The sequence below is a fragment of the Wolffia australiana genome, chromosome 13, assembly GCF_029677425.1.
Source record: "Wolffia australiana isolate 7733 chromosome 13, ASM2967742v1".
In the NCBI taxonomy this organism is placed as follows: Eukaryota; Viridiplantae; Streptophyta; class Magnoliopsida; order Alismatales; family Araceae; genus Wolffia; species Wolffia australiana.
The window spans coordinates 9,031,500-9,051,177 of NC_135847.1; the positions used below are offsets into that span (position 1 = coordinate 9,031,500).

The 19,678-nt window shown below is 38.6% G+C and overlaps 1 protein-coding gene across 1 annotated transcript; it reads left to right on the forward strand.

Annotated features, from left to right (window-relative positions):
• The first annotated feature begins 817 nt into the window (after positions 1 to 817).
• On the forward strand, positions 818 to 4,977 carry LOC144711040 (kinetochore protein NUF2 homolog). Its single transcript, XM_078584952.1, has 12 exons — positions 818 to 938; positions 1,075 to 1,281; positions 1,365 to 1,580; positions 1,671 to 1,755; positions 2,015 to 2,194; positions 2,457 to 2,546; positions 2,904 to 3,011; positions 3,127 to 3,180; positions 3,280 to 3,394; positions 3,603 to 3,760; positions 3,868 to 3,963; positions 4,786 to 4,977. The coding sequence occupies exons 2-12, from the start codon at positions 1,121 to 1,123 to the stop codon at positions 4,894 to 4,896; spliced, it is 1,374 nt and encodes a 457-aa protein (XP_078441078.1). The 5' UTR covers positions 818 to 938; positions 1,075 to 1,120; the 3' UTR covers positions 4,897 to 4,977.
• Positions 4,978 to 19,678: the final 14,701 nt, after the last annotated feature.

Consider the following 19,678-nt stretch of genomic DNA (forward strand, 5'->3'; position numbering starts at 1 on the left):
TAACATCTAACATCGAACATTAGATTTTTTAGATATCAGACAGATATTGGACAGATATTGTGAAAGGGATTAGATTTTTTAATGCAAGATCTAACATCTAACATCGAACATTAGATTTTTTAGATATCAGACAGATATTGGACGGATATTGTGAAAGGTATTAGATTTTTTAATGCAAAATCTAACATCTAACATCGAACATTAGATTTTTTAGATATCAGACAGATATTGGACGGATATTGTGAAAGGGATTAGATTTTTTAATGCAAAATCTAACATCTAACATCGAACATTAGATTTTTTAAATATCAGACAGATATTGGACGGATATTGTGAAAGGGATTAGATTTTTTAATGCAAAATCGAACATCTAACATCGAACATTAGATTTTTTAGTTATCAGATATCTGACGGATATTGGACGGATACTGTGAAATGGATTAGATTTTTTAATGCAAAATCGAATATCTAACATCGAACATTAGATTTTTGAGTTGTCAGATATCTGACGGATATTGGACGGATACTGTGAAACGGATTAAATTTTTTAATGCAAAATCTAACATCAAGCATTAGATTTTTTAGATATCAGACAGATATTGGATGGATATTGTGAAAGGGATGAGATTTTTTAATGCAAAATTGAACATCTAACATCGAACGTTAGATTTTTTAGATATCAAATATCAGACGATATTGGACGGGCCAACACCACTAAGTCACTAACCCTAACCTTGGCTTGCAATGGGCTTTTACCTAAAAAAATTATTTGCCGTTGAAGTTTGTGAAAGGGATGGCATTATCTGGGTTTTAATGCAAAAAAACCAGAACTTAAAAAAGGGAGAAGGCGGGAAGAAGAGGAAAACACGGCCACATTCGTCAGTTCGGAAGCCTTTCATCGCCGCTCAAACAATCTTTGTTTGTTCTTCGATTATTGTGTAATTTCTCCTCGGCCAGTCACTAGCAAGACCCAGATCGCTGATTTTCTGGGCGAATCGATTGACCTGCTTTCAATCATTTGCAATTAGTAATCTTTCATCTTTTATTTCCTAATAGTTTTCTGATTCTTTGCAGAAGGTCAAATTACTTCAAACGAGAGATTTTGAGATAGAGATTGATCATGTCGAACTACTCTTTCCCCGAAATTACGGCTCAGCAGATCGCCAGTTTCCTGGCAGAAGCTGGCATTGTCACAATCAATCCGGAGGAAATCGAGAGGCCCACTGCAGAGTTCGTCCGATCGGTCTACGATAGCGTGATCTTCCACCTTGATACCCTGGGGTGGGTTTTTTATGGGTTTTAATGAAATCTGCTTCTTTGCTCTGTTTTCTTCGTATAATTTGAAACTTCTTGGCATATGTTAGCTATGACGACGGCGAGCAGGTTGACTTTGAAGCCCTCAATTGCCTGGATAATCCTGAATACTTCGTGGAATCGAACCAGCTCATGAACCTCCACCGCAAGGTTAAAAGTATGCTTGGATTCTTGAGGATTGAGTTCACTCTCAAAGATCTTCTACGGCCCGACCGTGCGCGGACAAAAGGGATCCTCAGCGCTATCGTAAACTTTCTTATGTACAGGTGAAGAATTTGAATTTTAGGGGTTTTCTTTGATTTTATGGGCACCAACTGGACAGAGAAGTTTAATTTTTTTTTTTGTTTTTTCTTCAGGGCCGATAAATTGTCTATCCTAGAGCCCATTGCAAATTCATGCAACACTGAGCGGAGAGCAGAACTGGAGTCGAGGATTTCTAAGGTGTCCTTCATAGGTGTTATATTGGATTTGAATCATATTTCGGATCAATCTATATTTATTGAGTGCCTCCATTATGTTGTTGCTCGCAAATCCCACTATTTTGAGGTTTGGATCTTCCAAATAATTCCCGCAGTAGATCCGGACTGAGTTTTTCCTGATCATTTGACTAATAGTCTTTATTTGGAGTAATCTATGTATTTTGGGCTTCATTTGTCGATCTAACATCGATGAAATTTGGAATTGAAACTTTGCTTGGCAGTTAAAGAAGGAGATTGAAGAACACGAAGCAGCACGCGAGCAGGAGCTACCATTTGTTCAGGAAATCGAAGCGGAAATCAGAGGCCTGAAGCAGACCATTCAAGAACGCAACAAGGAGCAGATGTCCCTGAAAACCCACTTTAAAAAGATCAAAGAGGGAATCGATGTTATTAATGACAAGGTTGGATGCTCTGTATGATGTTTGTATTGTCTTATTGATTAGTAACTCATGGAACTGCAACTTTCTGTGCCTATAACTCCCTCAATAATTTAAAGGCCTTCTTAATGATATGATTATTGCGTATTTAATTTTTGGTTCTTGAGTATTTTTTTATGATATATCTCTGTCTCAGAAGTGATGATTAGTCAGCCTGTTCTTCAGCTAACTGACAGTGGCATCTATCTGGAACTAGTTTTCTGATTGTCTTGATCCTGGTTCACAGATATCCCAGGTTGACTTCGAGTTACTTGGAAATGCCCAAAAAAGTTCCACTTTGCGAGCTAGCATCGTTCAATCTCCAGCCAAATTGCAGGTTTTCTTGTTGCAAATTTAAACAATTAATGTTGCTATTTCATTGTAAGTTTCACAGACACAGATACTCTATCTTTCCTTCTTTGCCCAGTGTTGAAAATGTATACAAGTCATTGGAAAAGGGTGGAAAACAAAAAGATAATTATATGTCCTGCCAAGTTGCAGGCTCTATTTTTTCAACTTTTAACACTTTTTATATATTTCGATAAAATCTTTAGAATTTAAAATGCTCTATCTTTCTTCTTTGCACGCTGCTGAAAATAAAAATAATTCATCAAAAAAAGTTGGAAAACATAGAATGGAATTTATATCTCTCTTGTTGAAACCTTAGTGGATTAACCTTTTTTTAAACATGAAGAGGGCCGTGGAGGAGAAAAAGGCAAAGCGCACTGAAGTCAAGAACGCCGAAAGATCGGCCATGCTCAGTGTCCAATCCAAAACACAGACTCTCGAAGTCTACTCAAAGGTGTTCATTCCCTTGAATCATCGTCATCATCCATATATTTCTCTGCTTGGAAAAGGTTTCAAAATTCATGGAGACCCATGATTATTTCAATTTCTTATAAAATATTTAATTGCAGGCCTGTGAAAAAATACGCAAGCACGTAGCAAAGCTGCATAATCTTCAGGAACAGGTGCTATAGAAATGCTGTCTGAGCCACATTCTTACTCAAAAACTGAAAAAGAAAATAATTATAAGGTTTAATGTGACGTCTATTTGATTTATCCATCAGCTGGCTGCGGCAAAAACTGTGGAAAAAGAGGTAAAAACATTGAAATCAAAGCTCAGCGATGATGATATCTCCATCCTATCATTTGATGCTCAGATCGATGATCTCCATGATAAAGGTTTGTCAGTGGCCTCAACATCACAAGTGATTGATCCATAGTTCTTTTAGTCTCTATTTATTTTCCTTTCTTTCTTCTTTCTGTCTATTTTTATCTATGTATCTATGTATGTATGTATGTATGTATGTATGTATCTATCTATCTATCTATCTATCTATCTGTGTATCTATCTATCTCATTTCACAGGCACAATCTTCTCCCATTTTAGTAAAACAAGCAGAGGACTTGGTCAAGGCAATGGAGAAAGAGCGCGATCTTAGAATCTCAGAGCATAGCCAGAAGCTCAGCGCAGTTATATCTAAAGAGCACCTGAAGCTGCAAGATTTAGAAAAAAGAGAAAAGAATATCCAGGATACTGTTCTAAAGGTGAGAGTTGACTTTCACATGTTGACAAGGTCTCGTGGTCAACACGATTTGTGGGTGCAATTAATGTATTTATTATTAACTGAATTTGCCTTCCCATTTGTGCCTAGGCTGATAGCTACATATCAAAGACTGCTTCTATAAGAGAAGCTGGGAAGCAGAATATGCAGGAGCTGCACTACAAGATGAAGGAGATAATTGACGCGGTAGGTCAAACCTCGGTTCTGTTTTGAGATGTTCTTTTCTATTTTTTTTTATTTGTGTCTAGTAAATAATATGAAAAGTAAAAGTAAAAAATGCTTAGAGCCACTCGTATATTTCTCGTCTATCCTAGCCGTCTATATTTTCTTAACTTGTGGTGTCTCACACAGCCTTAGTTTAATTTATTTATTTCAAATATTGGAATGTTATGATTATGTTTTTTTCATTGCGGTGGCAGAAAGCAGCCATTCTTTTCACCTTGATCCCTTCTATGAAAGAATATCCTTCGTTCATCAAAATCTAATTTTACGAGTTTTTTTTCTGTTTTTCTCTTCTTTGTGTCAAGTAAATAAAATAAAATAGCAAAAATGTAAATAAAAAAATGGCTTGAAGCTACTCCTATACTTCTCGTCTATTGTAGTCACTAGTTAAGTTTTGATGCATCTCATAGCCTTGGTTTTATTTATTTATTTCAAATATTATTTGAAAATAATAAATTCAAATATTATTTGAAATAAATAAATGCAAATAATATGCTTTTCTTTTTAATTGTTGTGTCTGAACGTGGCTAGTTGTCTCACCTTGACCCCTTCAAAGAAACTCTATCATTCATCAAAATCCTATTTATGAGTTTTTTTTCTATTTATTCTCTTATCTGCCGAGGAAATAAAATAAAAAACAAAATGTAAAAATGCTTGGAGCCACTCCTATATTCATCTTTTATGCTAGTTCTTTGTGACCTTCTGGTTTATCACATACCCGTGGTTTTATTTATTTATTTCAAAATATTGGAGTGTTATGATTGATGTTTCTTAATTGTTATGTAGGAACGCAGCTATTCAGCTCAACTTGAATCGATACTTGAAAAAATGAAGGCAGAAGCAGAGAAGGGGGCACTCATGGAATCGACTCGGCTTCCTCAAGAAGCGACAAACTAGTTTCCTGAAGAGAGTGACCGAGAGAGTGTGTGTATGTGTGTCAGATAGAGATAATAGAAGCTTATTTTTTGCTAACAGAAATTATATCATGAAAAAGAAGAATAATAAATAGTGTTGAATTAACATAAGTCACAACATTATAACAAATGGAGAGGTAATAGGAAAGTTAAATATTTGTTGTGAATTTGGGTAGTTCCATGCGTTAACTTTCTATAAATAAGCCTACACAAAGGGAACTCAAGGAATGGGGAGAGAATTTGTCTAAGATAATGATAAGATGTGTGTTTGTTTCTATGCCTGCATGAGAGGGTTCTCAAAATTAAGTTAACTTTTTTATTCATAAATTAATGCTTATTATAATCAGAAAAAAGATAAAAGGTACAAATCTGTTATTACCACAATAAAATGTAGAATATAAAAAAAGATGTAAAAGCATACATACGCACATACACACATATTTGCATACACACATACATACCTACATACGTACATCCTTGTCCGTCTCAAGATTTAAGCCAAACTATCATTCTTCTAAGTAGAGAGTACATTAATTTTTAATATCAAATACAGCTCAATATATACATAAATCTTGATGAGGATATCATGTACAAATTATAAATCATTCAAGCTCCTGTTATTTCATCAAATATATAAGAATATAGGTATAATGTTAAAGTCATAAGAAATCTACGTCATTTTCCCAATTACATATGTTAAAATTCAAGAGAACGCCATTTTCTTAAGATCAAATTTTTAGCCCATGCCCATTTTAATTAGTTTCAAGTACTGTAAAATTATACCTCGAGTTCACGGATCATGTGTAGAATACTAGCTGGATATGGTTGCATAATGACCAGGACATTTCTGGGGGGGAAGTTCGAATTGTGCATCGTTGAAAAACATTATAGAGAGATGAGAAATTATAGATATAAATAAGAGAAAGATGAGCACAATATGAGAAATAAAAGAAAAAGATAGATGAGCAACAAGAGGGAGAGAGAATATGGAGCATTACTTTGATAGAAAGAAGATGTTAACCTAAAGATGGATAAATCAAGTCACAAAATCACATTGTTGATTCAAACTTTTAAATTCAAAGAAAATAATGAGGATGAAGCCCCTCTCATCAATCTAGGGTAGGAGTAATGTCTTACATCCACCACAGTAAAACAAAGCTCCACTTAACTCTGAATATATTGGAAAATGATAAGAGAAATTCTAGAAGAATGTGAGTCACAAAAGAATGAAGAGAATACCTTTTAGCTAGTGTAAAGAGGTACAACAATAAAGAGTTGTGGGCCGTGATCGATGTAGGGCGGAGGATGGTGTTATTTAGTGACATGAATGTAGATCCAAATTTGTGAGACATCGTATAGGATTCTTCCCTGTTGGGACATTTTTGGCTTAATTGATCAATCAAAATCGACATACGCAACACAATAAATGTAAACCAAGTAGGAAAAAACTATAAAATGAAACATGATATTATCACCTTGTGAGTAACTTGTTCCACTCCTTTTTATCCTTTTAATAACTTCAATTCATTCATGTGCCCACCTCTAGACCTATCCACATGATTGAAGAGACATTAGATCTCAACTTCTCTAACTCTCATTGAAGATCTTGTAGATCTTTTCACCATCAATTCTTTCTAGTGAATGGAGTGATTTAGGCAGGTGAGATGACAGGGGAGCTGTCCAGATCTGGCTGGCATGGGTACCAGAATGGGTGCACCTTCCTATTTATACTTATTTTGGACATCTTCATTAAAGTAGTTATGGCATAAGTATAACCATCAATGCCCATAGATCTTAAGCATTGACCCTCTAGGCCCATGTATCCATGTAGTTAATAACTTTAATGGAGCAACCTGATAAGTCCAAATTTAAGGGGTTTTATGTCGTTGTTTTGATTCAGACTTAACCGACAATATTTATGAAAATTTCCACTTAAATACTTTATAATTAATATAGGGCAAGTAAGGGGTCGATCCACGGAGAGGCAGAAATTTAATTTCAGAATTTTTTCTCAAGCTTGGGATGAAGAAAATGATTTTAAACGTGAAAAATACTATATTTTTTTTAGATTAAGAGATGTTTCTAGATTGTTGGTAATTTTCAGAATTCCCTATGTTTTTAATTAAGCCAAAGTACAAGGAGAAACACAAAATTCAAATTTCTAAACTACTTTTTCTATTTTATCAGAGCAAATTAATCAGAAATAAATATTTTTAGAATTTTCTGGGATTAATTCACATAAAAAACACAACTATAAGCATTAAAAATGGGAAATAGAGATTTTTTTTTGAAATGTTTTAGGTGTTACAATGACTTTAAATAGCTTATATTAATTTTCTAGATTTTTTCCAAATTTTTTCGGATTTTTTTCACGTAGAAAACAATTTTTTCCGATTTTTCTGATTTTTTTTATTTTTTAATTAATTTTAAATATGAAAAATATGAAATTTACCTACTCCGGCGATACCCGGAGGAGCGGCGGCGGCGGCAGCGGAGCGGCGGCGGCGGCAGTGGAGCGGCGGCGGCAGCGGAGCGGCGGCGGCAGCGGAGCGGCGGCGTGGCGGCGGCAGCGGGCGGCGGTGGCGAGCGCGGCGAGCGGCGGCGTGGTGGCTGGCGGCGGCGGAGCGGCGGAGCGGCAGAATGGGCCGGCGGGCCTGGATTGGCCCGTAGAGGGCTGGCCTCCTTAGTGGGTCAGCCTACTAAGGTTAGCCCAATTTGGCTAAGTCAAGACTTAGCCAAATTGGGCTTAAGCTTATTGGGCTTAACCCAATGGCCAGGACTTAGCCGAATATGGCTAAGTCCTGCACAGGACAACCCTGTGCCCTGCGGTCTTGTGCGCTGGCTGCGCGCGGACCGGCGGGCAGAGGGCGGTCTCTGCCGCACAGGCACTGCACGGCGCCGCACGGCACCGCACGATGGCGGCTAGAAGACAAAAAATAAGTGCTTTGAGAGGATAAGAAATGATATTTCAATGGAATGTTTTTGGGATTCGAAGTACGGAATGCAGGAGGATCTAGAGAGATAAAGGGAGAAATTTCATAGTGAGAGAAAAATGTTTCTAGAGAGATAAAAGGTCGAAATAAGAGGATAGAGAGAGAAAATGAAGAGATAGAGAGAGAAAATGAAGAGATAGTGTAGAGAGAGTTTGAGAGGGAATTTGAAGGTGTAGATGAAGGAGATTTTTTTGAAATTTTGTGGTGATGAACTGTGGATATGGTTGGATGTCTAGAGAGAGAAATAACAGATTATAGAGAGAGAAAGGGCCGAAATAAGGAGATAGAGAGAGAAAATTAAGAGAGAGTGTAGGAGTTTGAGATAGAATTTGGATGAGCAAATGAAGAAGATTTTTTATGAAATTTTTAGGGGAGTAACTATGGATATAGATGAAGGTCTAGTGAGAGAAAAAACCTATTTTAGAGAGATAAATTGGAGAAAATTAGTGTTTAGAGTGAGAAAGTGATGGATTTTAAGGGTAAATGGATGGGAAATGATGGAGAAGGTAGAAATCTAAGATCCTAAAGCCTCAATGCAAGTTTACTGAGCCCTCAATGCTTCCTCTCAAGTATGGATCCTTATATTTTGCCAGGATCAGGCGTTTTTCAATGCAAACAAGAGACGAGATTAAGAGAAAACTTCAATAAACTTACATTAAGCAGGTTGAACAACCTGGATTCTGAAAAATGCCTTGTCCTTCTGGCCAGCCACTTGCTAGAGCACGTCCAGAATGAGGGAAAATGAGGGAGAAAAAGTCTATTTATACATTGTGAGAATTACTAAAATACCCCTTTGGGCATTATCTATTCTCTTTTCTTGCCATTTGGCCTCTTTTTTCTCCATGGGTTGAGACCTTTGCCTTGTAATTTCCAGTTTGTTTCTTTTGTAATGTGTTTGCAGGCCCAATATGTAGGTCAGGTCATGGTCCAAGCCCCTCTGGTCTCTCCTTTAAAAGCCCACAATTTTGTTTCATCATTTGCAGCCCATTTTGATAATCACTAAGCTCCCAAAATCCTTCAATTTTTCTCATAATGGTATCTTCTAATTCCTGTAAATTTCTGCACATTTGGAACTATAAAATACTCATCATAAATAAAACTGATTGACTTCATAGAAGTCAATGAAGTTATTGAAAAATAATCATAATGTGCAAAAGTTGGAATTATTAGCTAATGCATAAATATTTGGTTAATTCAAACAATAACATGATAAATTATAAATTAATAATACTAAAAACATCTAAAATGTATGCAAATATAGGTTCATTTATCATGTTATCACAACCACACTTTTTACCCGCCTTATTAATTAACTATATTGACATATACATTTAACCCTACCGATAGATGTAGTGTGAAACTTGTGGGGAACCAAACTACAATCTATGCTCTATAATATTAAAAAAGAGTGTGTCAATTATCTCAAAGGAGTATGTAAATGAAGTGTCATTTCCATGCATTTTGTGCGATTTTATACCTATATTAACTGAATATTCCAACATCACTTATGATTCTCATTTTCTACACATTATGGGCATTTTACGCTAACTATGATTGATTTCTTTGAAGTAAAACAATTTATTACTGATGAATGGTTTCCAGTTCCATGCGTATAAAAATTTACAGTAATTAAATGGCAGAATTATCATTGAGCCGGAGCACTTATTGGTGCTAATTTATTAGGTAAACGGGCTTGAAGAGGTCAGAGATTCAAACTGACCATTTAAACATTTGATTAATCAAATAAAGCATTCAATTAATCAAACTCAAACCTTAATTGGATAAAGCATTCAATTAATCAAATCCAAACCATAATCCATGGGATCAAAAAATTGATTCAAACTCCATTGATCTTTTAGGTTTTTATCATAATAAATAATACCACCTAATGAGTGGATTGAAGAACATAAACCAATTTTATTCTAACCATTTGTTTCAGGCCAGACCGGATCAAATGTTTGAATAGAATTACAAATTAAATATGTATAACCATAAATTTCTTATTTTTGGCTCACCCTTCTGACTTCTTGGATGCTTTTCTTTCCTCATACATTCTACATTCTAAACATATTAGAGGTTTGCTTGAAAAGCAAGCTCAACTTTTTTTAATAATGTCATCTTATTTTTCAAATTTAATTCTTGGGTTTATAATGCTTTTGTCCACACAATGACCTCTCTTCCTATCAAGTGACGCTTATATATTGAGTGGTCAAGATGGCATTGTCCACCCTCAGTATAAAAGGAGACAGATCAAGGAAGAAGATATATTGAAGAAGCTTTTGGCCAAGGCAATGAGATGTTGGAAAAGATTTCTCATATGATTTTTGAACAGTTGGCCATATCCTAAGTCACCCTAGGAGTGTCAAGCAGATGAGGGACTATACATACATGGTAACTGATGACAGGCATGTTACATACTCCATTGTATCTTCTAGAGCACAAGCTTTAGCTTGATACCCTACGGGATGGAGGCTCAGCCTATCGATTGACTTCAGTTGATCAGCCATTAATTAATATATATAGACGATAAAAAAATTAATTAATTTGAAATGTCAATTAAAGGTTATTTGGCCACTTGAGACATTAAGTCGACTAATACATGGGATTAGAGAATCACACATATGGTATGTTGGACGTTACAAGATATACTTTAAGTTTTGGAATTTTCATAAAAATAACAAGTTAGTAAAAATAGGGGAAAGACCTGAACAAAATTCACTCAATTAAGAATTCTCCAGGGCCCTTTCCCTTCTTTTCCTTCTCCCTTGTATTTCATCCAGATCAAGGACATAGAACCTAAAACCACGACATATCATACAACTTCTGCCAATAACAGTGAACCCGCTTTAAATTATTTCTTGCTCCGTGTCTCTCCCTCTCTCTCTTCTTCTCTCTCCCATACCCTCTCTCTCCCTCTCCCCCTATCTCTCTCTCTCTCTCTCTCTCTCTCTCTCTCTCTCTCTCTCTCTCTCTCTCTCTCTCTCTCTCTCTCTCTCTCTCTCTCTCTCTCTCTCTCTCTCTCTCTCTCTCTCTCTCTCTCTCTCTCTCTCTCTCTCTCTCTCTCTCTCTCTCTCTCTCTCTCTCTCTCTCTCTCTCTCTCTCTCTCTCTCTCTCTCTCTCTCTCTCTCTCTCTCTCTCTCTCTCTCTTTCTCTCACTCTCTCTCTCTCTCTCTCTCTCTCTCTCTCTCTCTCTCTCTCTCTCTCTCTCTCTCTCTCTCTCTCTCTCTCTCTCTCTCTCTCTCTCTCTCTCTCTCTCTCTCTCCCTCCCTCCCTCTCTCCCTCTCTCTCTCTCTCTCTCTCTCTCTCTCTCTCTCTCTCTCTCTCTCTCTCTCTCTCTCTCTCTTCTCTCTCCGTGTGTGAGGACCCCCTTCTCTATCCTCCCCTCTCCCCCTCCATCTTTATTTCTCTCCAATTTGCCTTCATTTCCCTTCCCTCCTCCCCCAAATTTCCTATTTCCCCTCATGATCTCCCCCATCTCCCTCCCTCCATCTTTCTCACTCTCTCTGTCTTCTCTATATTTTTCCCTCTAAAGTTTAATTTTCCCCCTCTCCCTCTCTCCCTCCTCTCTCTGGCACTGAATAAGTGTGTTTGTATGAAAAAAAGCACCATATATTCTTTTTTGCAATGGTTACTAAAATTTCCCCCTAAAATCTTGTTTTCTAAGGTGTTTAATACTCATTTGTTGTATCTCATTCCATGATTTGCAGTGTGCATCCTATATAACTTTTCCTAGATCTCTTTATTCATTTATCTTGTTGAGTTTTATTATTTTTAAATGTCCAATATTCATCGTATTATGTTATCAACACTTTATCGTGGATCTACTTCATGAGATTGATGTCAGGTACTTGGAAATATCATATGGGATTGCAATAGTCATCGTTTCTGATCAGGTTTTCATATTGTAATTCAATTTTATTGCTGAATATACTATGATTGTTTCGACAATAATTTTAATGAGTTAGTCAACCTTAGCAAACTTAAATAGGAGGCTAACATCAATGTGTGATAACATTCATGGTAAAGAATATTATGGAGTCTTACAGAATTTTCTTTTTCTGTGTTTAAAAAGTATCTGACAATGCATTTTGAGAGACAGGTAGACTCATGGCTTGGTTATCCGCATCCTAGCAAGAGGAGATATCTGAAAGCTCATCCCCAACTGTTTGCATGGTGATGGTAAACTAATGGACAATCAGACAATTGTGAAATACCTTGGATCTATCAATCAAGGGATCAGCCACAACAAGAAGGCAATATGCACTGAGGTCCAAGGTATTTTAAATTTCATGAATATCGAATCTCAAGATTGGGTACATAAGGTTTTTAAGGTATGAAAAAAGGTCACCCCCATCAAGGTCATCATCAATAGGAACAAGCTAAGATTCACAACTTTCTTCTAGAGGCATCTTGAAAAGTTTCATTGTGTTATACATGCTGAACTTAAGGGGTTATCAAAGAAAAAGAAATAATTGGCTGGCCTATAATGTGATGTCCTGCACTTAAGTACCCCAAGTGGATTGGGATTACTCTCCAAGCTACTAAAGTAGAGCCTGAGTGCATCATATGCATTCACGATCTCCCACGGATTATAGCGGACACCAAGGGTTTTTTCTAGGGGTCTCAATTATGAAAACAATTGAAATGAAGATACAATTTTCCCAAGAACTCGCCAACATTAACCATGTCCCTCTCATCGTCGATGTGTGGACATCAGAAATAGCATTAATATGGATTTTGACCAAATAAGTCTGGCCAACGTCAATGATCAAATGAGGATGATTTAGAGTAGGATAGTCAGGTGACAAAATGGTGTGTGTGTATCGATCATATGGGTGGAAGCCCTTGAGTCAATAATCTATGGTAAATTTGAAGATGTAAAGAAAGTGTGTATAGCTAATGTAGAAAAAGTGAAAGAGGAGGCCAGATTAACCAATAAAGGAGCCATGGTACCACTAGAACTGAATAGTGCTTCAAATTCAGCTGAGGTCAATGTCACCTAGAAAGTTAGAGACACAACACTGGATGGTGTTGAAGAAGCTCGTGAAGGACACAGGAAAGTCTGTTGTGTAGTGTTACGCTTCCTGAACTATTTCCAACATTAGCTGAACGGATGATTTTATTTGATAAGTTAACATTAATCAGGTTGAGTCATGTCACAAATGCATAAGGGATCTGTTGATTTGAAACATCACATAATAACATTGGACTTCTAGGAATCACTCTACATTGAATTGATTCTGAATGAATTTTTCACATATACACATCATGTTTCCACGTCATTAACCAATTAGTCTAAGCCTGGCTATCTAAGCTTCATATTCAAGAATATTCTTCACTTGAGTATGATGATATTGAGATGACACAAGAGAGTGATTCAATGAGACAATCGTACAAATAACTTGTATTTCTCTCTTGGACATGATGTGTCACTAGTTAGAGAGTTGATATCCTGATTCTGGTCAACTAACCAAGCAAGAAAATATTGTAAGATTTGTGCAACACTTGGCATTCCCGATTGCAACAAACTTCCCCTTGACATGCTGATGAGATGAAATTGTGCCCATGACATAATGGAAGCTGCAATGGAAAAGAGACATGTCATGTTCACCATGACCCTCCTTAATTCTCAACAACCAATTCTCCACATTACTGATGATGGGTGGGATGTGCGCACCAGTTCCATAAAAAAATTGATGACATTTTCAAAGGTCCCAACTCATCTGCCATGACGATAATGTTGACAGTTTCTAGAGTTGTTGGTGTTGAGACATTGTTGAATGCCCATAGAGAAATTGCTTTTATATTTTGAGAACTATAGTGGGTGGGAGTATAGTGCCGGGACGCGGACGGGATGATTTTTTCATCCCGGGACGGAAAAATCGTCCCGTCCCAGGATAGGGATGAATTTTCGGACAAAAATTCATCCCAGAGATCACCGGACGGGACGGTTTTCGTCCTATGGGACGAAAAAACCGTTCGTCCGAACGAACAAAACTATATTAATATATTAAAAATATTACATGGGTTGTCTCATCTGGGAAGAGGGCTGGGACAAAAATTCATCCCAGGGAGGACTGGACGGTACGAAAAACCATCCCGGTATGATTTGACGGGATGATTTTTTATCGTTGGATGAAAAACCGTCCCGTCCTTCGTCCCTGAAATTGCTCTGGATGTCAGATGGGACAAAATTTGTCCCATCTCGTCCATTGTCCACGTCCGGGATGATCCAGAACTATAGGTGGGAGCTTCACAAAATAGTTACATGTGTCGCTTGTGGCCAATATCAACCTAATGGTGACAGAATATTGTGACAGACTAATCCATAATCATATTGTGAACGTTCAGCTATGATGCATCCTTTTGTGAAACTGGTATTTATGCATTCTTTATGGCATTATGTTGTCTTGATTTATGAGCATCATCTTCTTCAAACCATGGCAGATCAATGAGTTACAGTTTTATGAGTTAAGATGCTAAGACTATCTATCAAATTGGTAGAACAAAACTGTTACCAATGCAAAGAGTATACATATTTTTCCCCAAGGTTTGAAGATCAATATGATCCATGATTCAGATCATGATCGGCAGTGACTATGAATGATTTGGATGAATCCATCACTGCGTCATTCTATCCTACAACAGATGTGTTGTCATGCTACTAGGGAAAAATATTTTATTTTTTTTGCCAACCATCGCCAAAACAAAGAGATTGTACTCAGTTGGTCGGCTATCATCACATACAATACATATAATCTGAATGTATAAAGTAACGAGCTGGTTGAGGCCATACAAAACCAAGTGGCATACATAGAACAATACTACTAACAAAGATATATGGGATAATGAGCTACCGTTATCACAATAAAGACACTCAATAAATTCTCAGTATCACTCATAATATCATATCTTCACATTTTTAATTCAAGTTTATAATACAGATTTGCATACACCAATTTAAGTGGCAAAGGAGGATGAAGCTAGTGGGACCAATGATAGTAAATTCCTGAAGGGAAGGTTTGTAATTTTGCATCAAAATGAAAACATATTTTTAACCATCTGTCAAAATGAGAATTGATCACCGCGTGATGGCTTTTTTAGGGAAGTTAGGGTACACTGCGGTTGAAATAGTGTGAGGACTGGGTTTACTTTGGGGCTGGGAGATGGAGGGCACTAAAAAAACATTGTTCCACTTAAGGCACCAAATGGATGGTTAATTAAAATTTAGACCTGTTATTCACAAATCAAACTGTTACTTATTGTATTGTTATTTTAAATGTATGTTTTTACATTTTTGTCTTGGTCAAAGAAATTTCTTGGTTGGCATGTTGTCAATTGGTGACATCATCTCAGTCAGTCATGTTGTAGGGTGATGCAGGACAACTAATGTAGGGAGACTATGGTGACGGTAAAGGGGACGATGGGTGATGAGGGGTGTAAGACGACTGATGAGACAGGGGATAAGGATGATGAGGTGCTATATGTGGGGATCGGTTTTTGGAGGAGGGGGATAAAACAAACAACAAATTCACACGGTCGATCTCGAGAGATTTAAATCTGATGAAATAATGGTGGTGCAGCCCCTTTCCTCGTCGAGGGCGGGAGTACTGTCTTCAACCACCGCGATGATGCCAAGCACCAAAATCAATACCTCGAATTCAGGCTCGCGGGAAACTCAAGAAAAGACCTAATGCACTAGTCGTTGAATTTTCCATAAAACTTAAACAAATCCGACGACGGTGGAAGACTTCTCGAGGAACACTAGATGAAGAACACAGGACACCAAAGAGTATAAGGGATACCTCGGCACCTGGGGTGCATGACGAGGTTGCGGGGAATTCTGGTCATATCGCTGGTCAACGCGGGGCGTGGTTGAGACGTGGATGTCGTCAAAGAGTGAGGATGGTCGAAGGGCGATCAAGCGGCGCTCGGCGTTCTGGGCGTTGGGTGGCCCTGGCTTGGGCGACCTAGCGCTTGGTCGGCCAAGCGCTGGTTGGCCTAGTCGCTCGGCAGCCTAGGCGTTAGGCAGCCCTAGCGTGGGTGACCTGTCGCCTGGGTGGCCGGGTGCTGGGCGGCCTGGTCGCCCGGTGGCATGGGCGCTGGGCGGCCCCGGCGTGGGCGGCCTAGCGCCTGGGCGGCCGGCCAAGTGCTCGGGCGCTAGGGGCCTGGCGCTCAGGCATTGGGCAGCCTCGCGCTCGGCCGCTAGGCGGCCTGGCGCGTAAGCGCTGGACGGCCTTGCACTTGGGTGCTGGGCGTCCTGGTGCTTGGGCGCTGGGCAGCCTGGCGCGTGGGCGCTGGGCAGCTGGCACTGGGGGCGTTGGGCGAATTGGTAGAGAGAAGGAGAGGACGGTGGTCGGCAATGCGCGCCGGCGACGACGGCAGCGGTGGCGGCGATTTGGGGAAGAGGGGAGGATTAGGGCAAGTCCTCCAAGAAGAAAAAACTCAATTCTTAAATATAACTTTGCCAATTGTTTCTTGCAACATTGGCCTATACATATAGGCCTTGGAGGAAAGAGAAAATGCGAGATATAAAAATAAAAATAACGATTGGCGATGTGATATCGTGTCACGTCAAAGGGAAGTTCTTGATCTGACGTTGACGACGTGTCATGACGCGTGACAGGGCGTGCTTAGGTGGAGACGTGCTTGACGGGGCGTGCGTAGATGGAGACATGCTTGATGCCGGTGCGTTGACTTGGTCGATTGACGGCGGCGGCGTGTTCGCAGAAGTCGTGTTGACGTCGTCGCCATCATAGGGTGGTAGGTGTTCCTGGTGATGTCATGAGTTAGTGATGTCGGGGATGTCTTCACATTTGAACACGTCATTGATCGGTGATGCTGGTAATGATGTCGCAGTCGGTGACATCATCTTAGTCGGTCATATCCTTGATCGGTTATATCGGCAACGTTATCTCAGATGATTTTGTCGTTGATTTCTGATGTCACTGACCTCATTGGTTGGTCACATCATTTGCGATGTCATCTTAGTTAGTCACATCATGTATTAACAATATCAGTCACATTGTCATCTGGTGACATTGTCTTAGACAGTCATGTCATCCAATGATGATGTTGGTGATGGCATTAATTGGTGAGTTTAAGGCTGTCTTAATGGCTCATATCGTTGGTCAATAATTTTGGTCATGATGACTTGGTCAGTGGTGTCATCTTGGTTGGTCATGTTGGTTAGTGAGGTCATCTGAGTCGGCCATGTAGTTGATTGTAAGATGATGTTGGTTATGTCATTAACAATTGACATCATGGATGTCGTGGTATTTGTCTCATCGTCACTTGGTGATACGGGTCATGTCATCTCACCCAATCATGTCAATTGTCGGTCAGTGGTTCCTGAACTCCGTGACATTGTCTCAGTTGGTCATGTCATCGATTAGTTGATGATGTTGGTCATGCAATTAATCAGTGAGACTGGCGACATTGTCTTGGTCTGTCACTGCAATATTGCTGATTTCCTATCAATTTGGTCCATCTGGTTAGTGACATCACTCATATCTTCCACAGCTGACTCATCACATGGGTTTGTGATGTTAGTCAAGTCATCTTGATCCATTCAATCGGTTAGGCGGTGATGTCCATCGGATCTGTACATCAATGATGCCATCTCAGTTAGTCTGGTTTGGTCGATCCCATCATATGTATTGGTAACCTTGATAACATTGTCTCAGTTGGACTCATCACATGGTTCGATGGAGTTCAATTCCATTTGAAAATATCAATTATGAAAAACACTATCTCAATCATGGGTGATGTATAAATCATTTTCCAAAACTAAAACCTTGGTTCTTTTAAAATATATTTTCCATTATCATATTACTTATTTTTTTAATTATTTTATTTCTCTCAAACAATTAAAATAACTTTTCATTTTATTTTGTGTACTAAAATCAACTCGAGAAAATTTGTTGTTCTCGTCCAATCTTTTCATATCAAACTTCGTTGTGTTTGATCGAATCATTCAATCAAATTTTCATCAATGTGATTCAATTCTATCATTGATCCCAACCATTAATGATTTATCCTTAATCTGTGTTGGATTATCATATGACTTGGGGTATGTTAATTGTCAAACACTAATATATCTTCTAGTTAGTACTGATGCATAACGGAGATCATTAGAAAACACCTTCTTCAATATCTCCACTACCCTAGCCAGGGATCTTCTTCATCAAGTCAATCTCCTCTTACACCTAGGGCAGACGATCCCCTCTTGACCACTCAATCTTCCTACTTATCATATACATGTTTTATAGAGGTCATTTAAGGTGCGAGTATGAGTTGTGAATTTAAGCAAATGATGGGAAGATCATGATGAGGGGAGTCGTTGTTGCCATCAAATTTCATGACACCTTCGGAACTGATATATGTGTCATTATACTTCTATCTCACCACTTGGCACAAGGAACTGGAGAGGGACAGGTGCCCCCATGGGCCTTAATATGTGATGATGTTTCAACAACAGGGAGAGAGAGACAAAGAGAGGGATACAAGAGCCAGAGACGATAAATGAGAGAGAGAGAGAGAGAGAGGAGAGACAAGATTATAAATGAGGAAAGAGACAGAGAAGCAATAAGAGAGAGAGAGAAGCAACAAGAGGTAGAGAGATTAGAAATGAGAGACAAAAATGAAAAAGAATCACATAGAAACTCACCCCGGGGTACTTGTGAGGCCCCTGATATGTTTGAGGTTTTCGTGTGCTCGACAGTACTATATTAACAGTGCGGCAGCCACAACGGAAAGCCTGAACAGATTGGGAGCCTCACAGAATGAGTGGGAGATCCGCGTTCCAGTGTTTTAAAATAATTTTTACCCTTGACCAGGGTAAAAAAAATAGGAATTCCAAAACTTTTTCTGCCCGACACTACAATATTAACAGTACCGCGGCCGCAACGGAAAACCCGAACAGATTGGGGGCCTCACAGAACGAGTGGGAGATCCGCGTTCCAGTGTTTTAATATAATTTTTACCCTTGACCATGAAAGAATTCTGATATCTAACTTGGTCAAAAACTTGACTTAAGCGGAAGCGTTCTATGATTCTCTTATGAGTTATAGGGGTTTGAAACTTTTTCTTGAACCTCAAACTCAACTGGATTACAATCATCTATTCATAGTATGATTGTATGAAACACATTTCCATCATAAAGCAAATAAATAACATACCATTGCCATTGGTAATGATGAAATGGTTGAAGTTGATCTAAGAAGCTTTCCTCTTGAAGAAGATGATGGACTTTTGAGCCTCCCTTGTGTTTGGCCTCTACCGGTATCCACACGATCTTCCCTTGGAGGTGAGTTCACTGGTGCTCTCACAGATCCTTCTCTTTGACCCCTCCTTGTTCTCCTTTGCATGCTCTTTGGAATTCTTCCAATTCCAAGTGAGTAGGAGAGGAAGGGGATGAGAAAAGATGAGAGAGAGAACCAAATTCGACCTGGAGTTGGTTGCTTGTGCCCAGGGCCCACATTTCCTTAAATAGGGCTCTCCACATGTCCTTTGGCATTAATTTCCATTATGCCATCAATTAATTATAACTTCACCTCATAAGATCTTATGTGTGTGACCCTATAGGTTCACTTCTCATTCTAGTTTAATGACTCTAATAGTTGATGATCATCCAATCAACTTTACCAGTCAATTAAATTCATAACTCACTTATAATTTAATTGACCTTGACCAATTTAACCTAATTGGTTAGTTGAGTCTCCTGCCATGCCATAAGGACAAGCTTCACTTGCATTAGCCTAGAAGACAAAT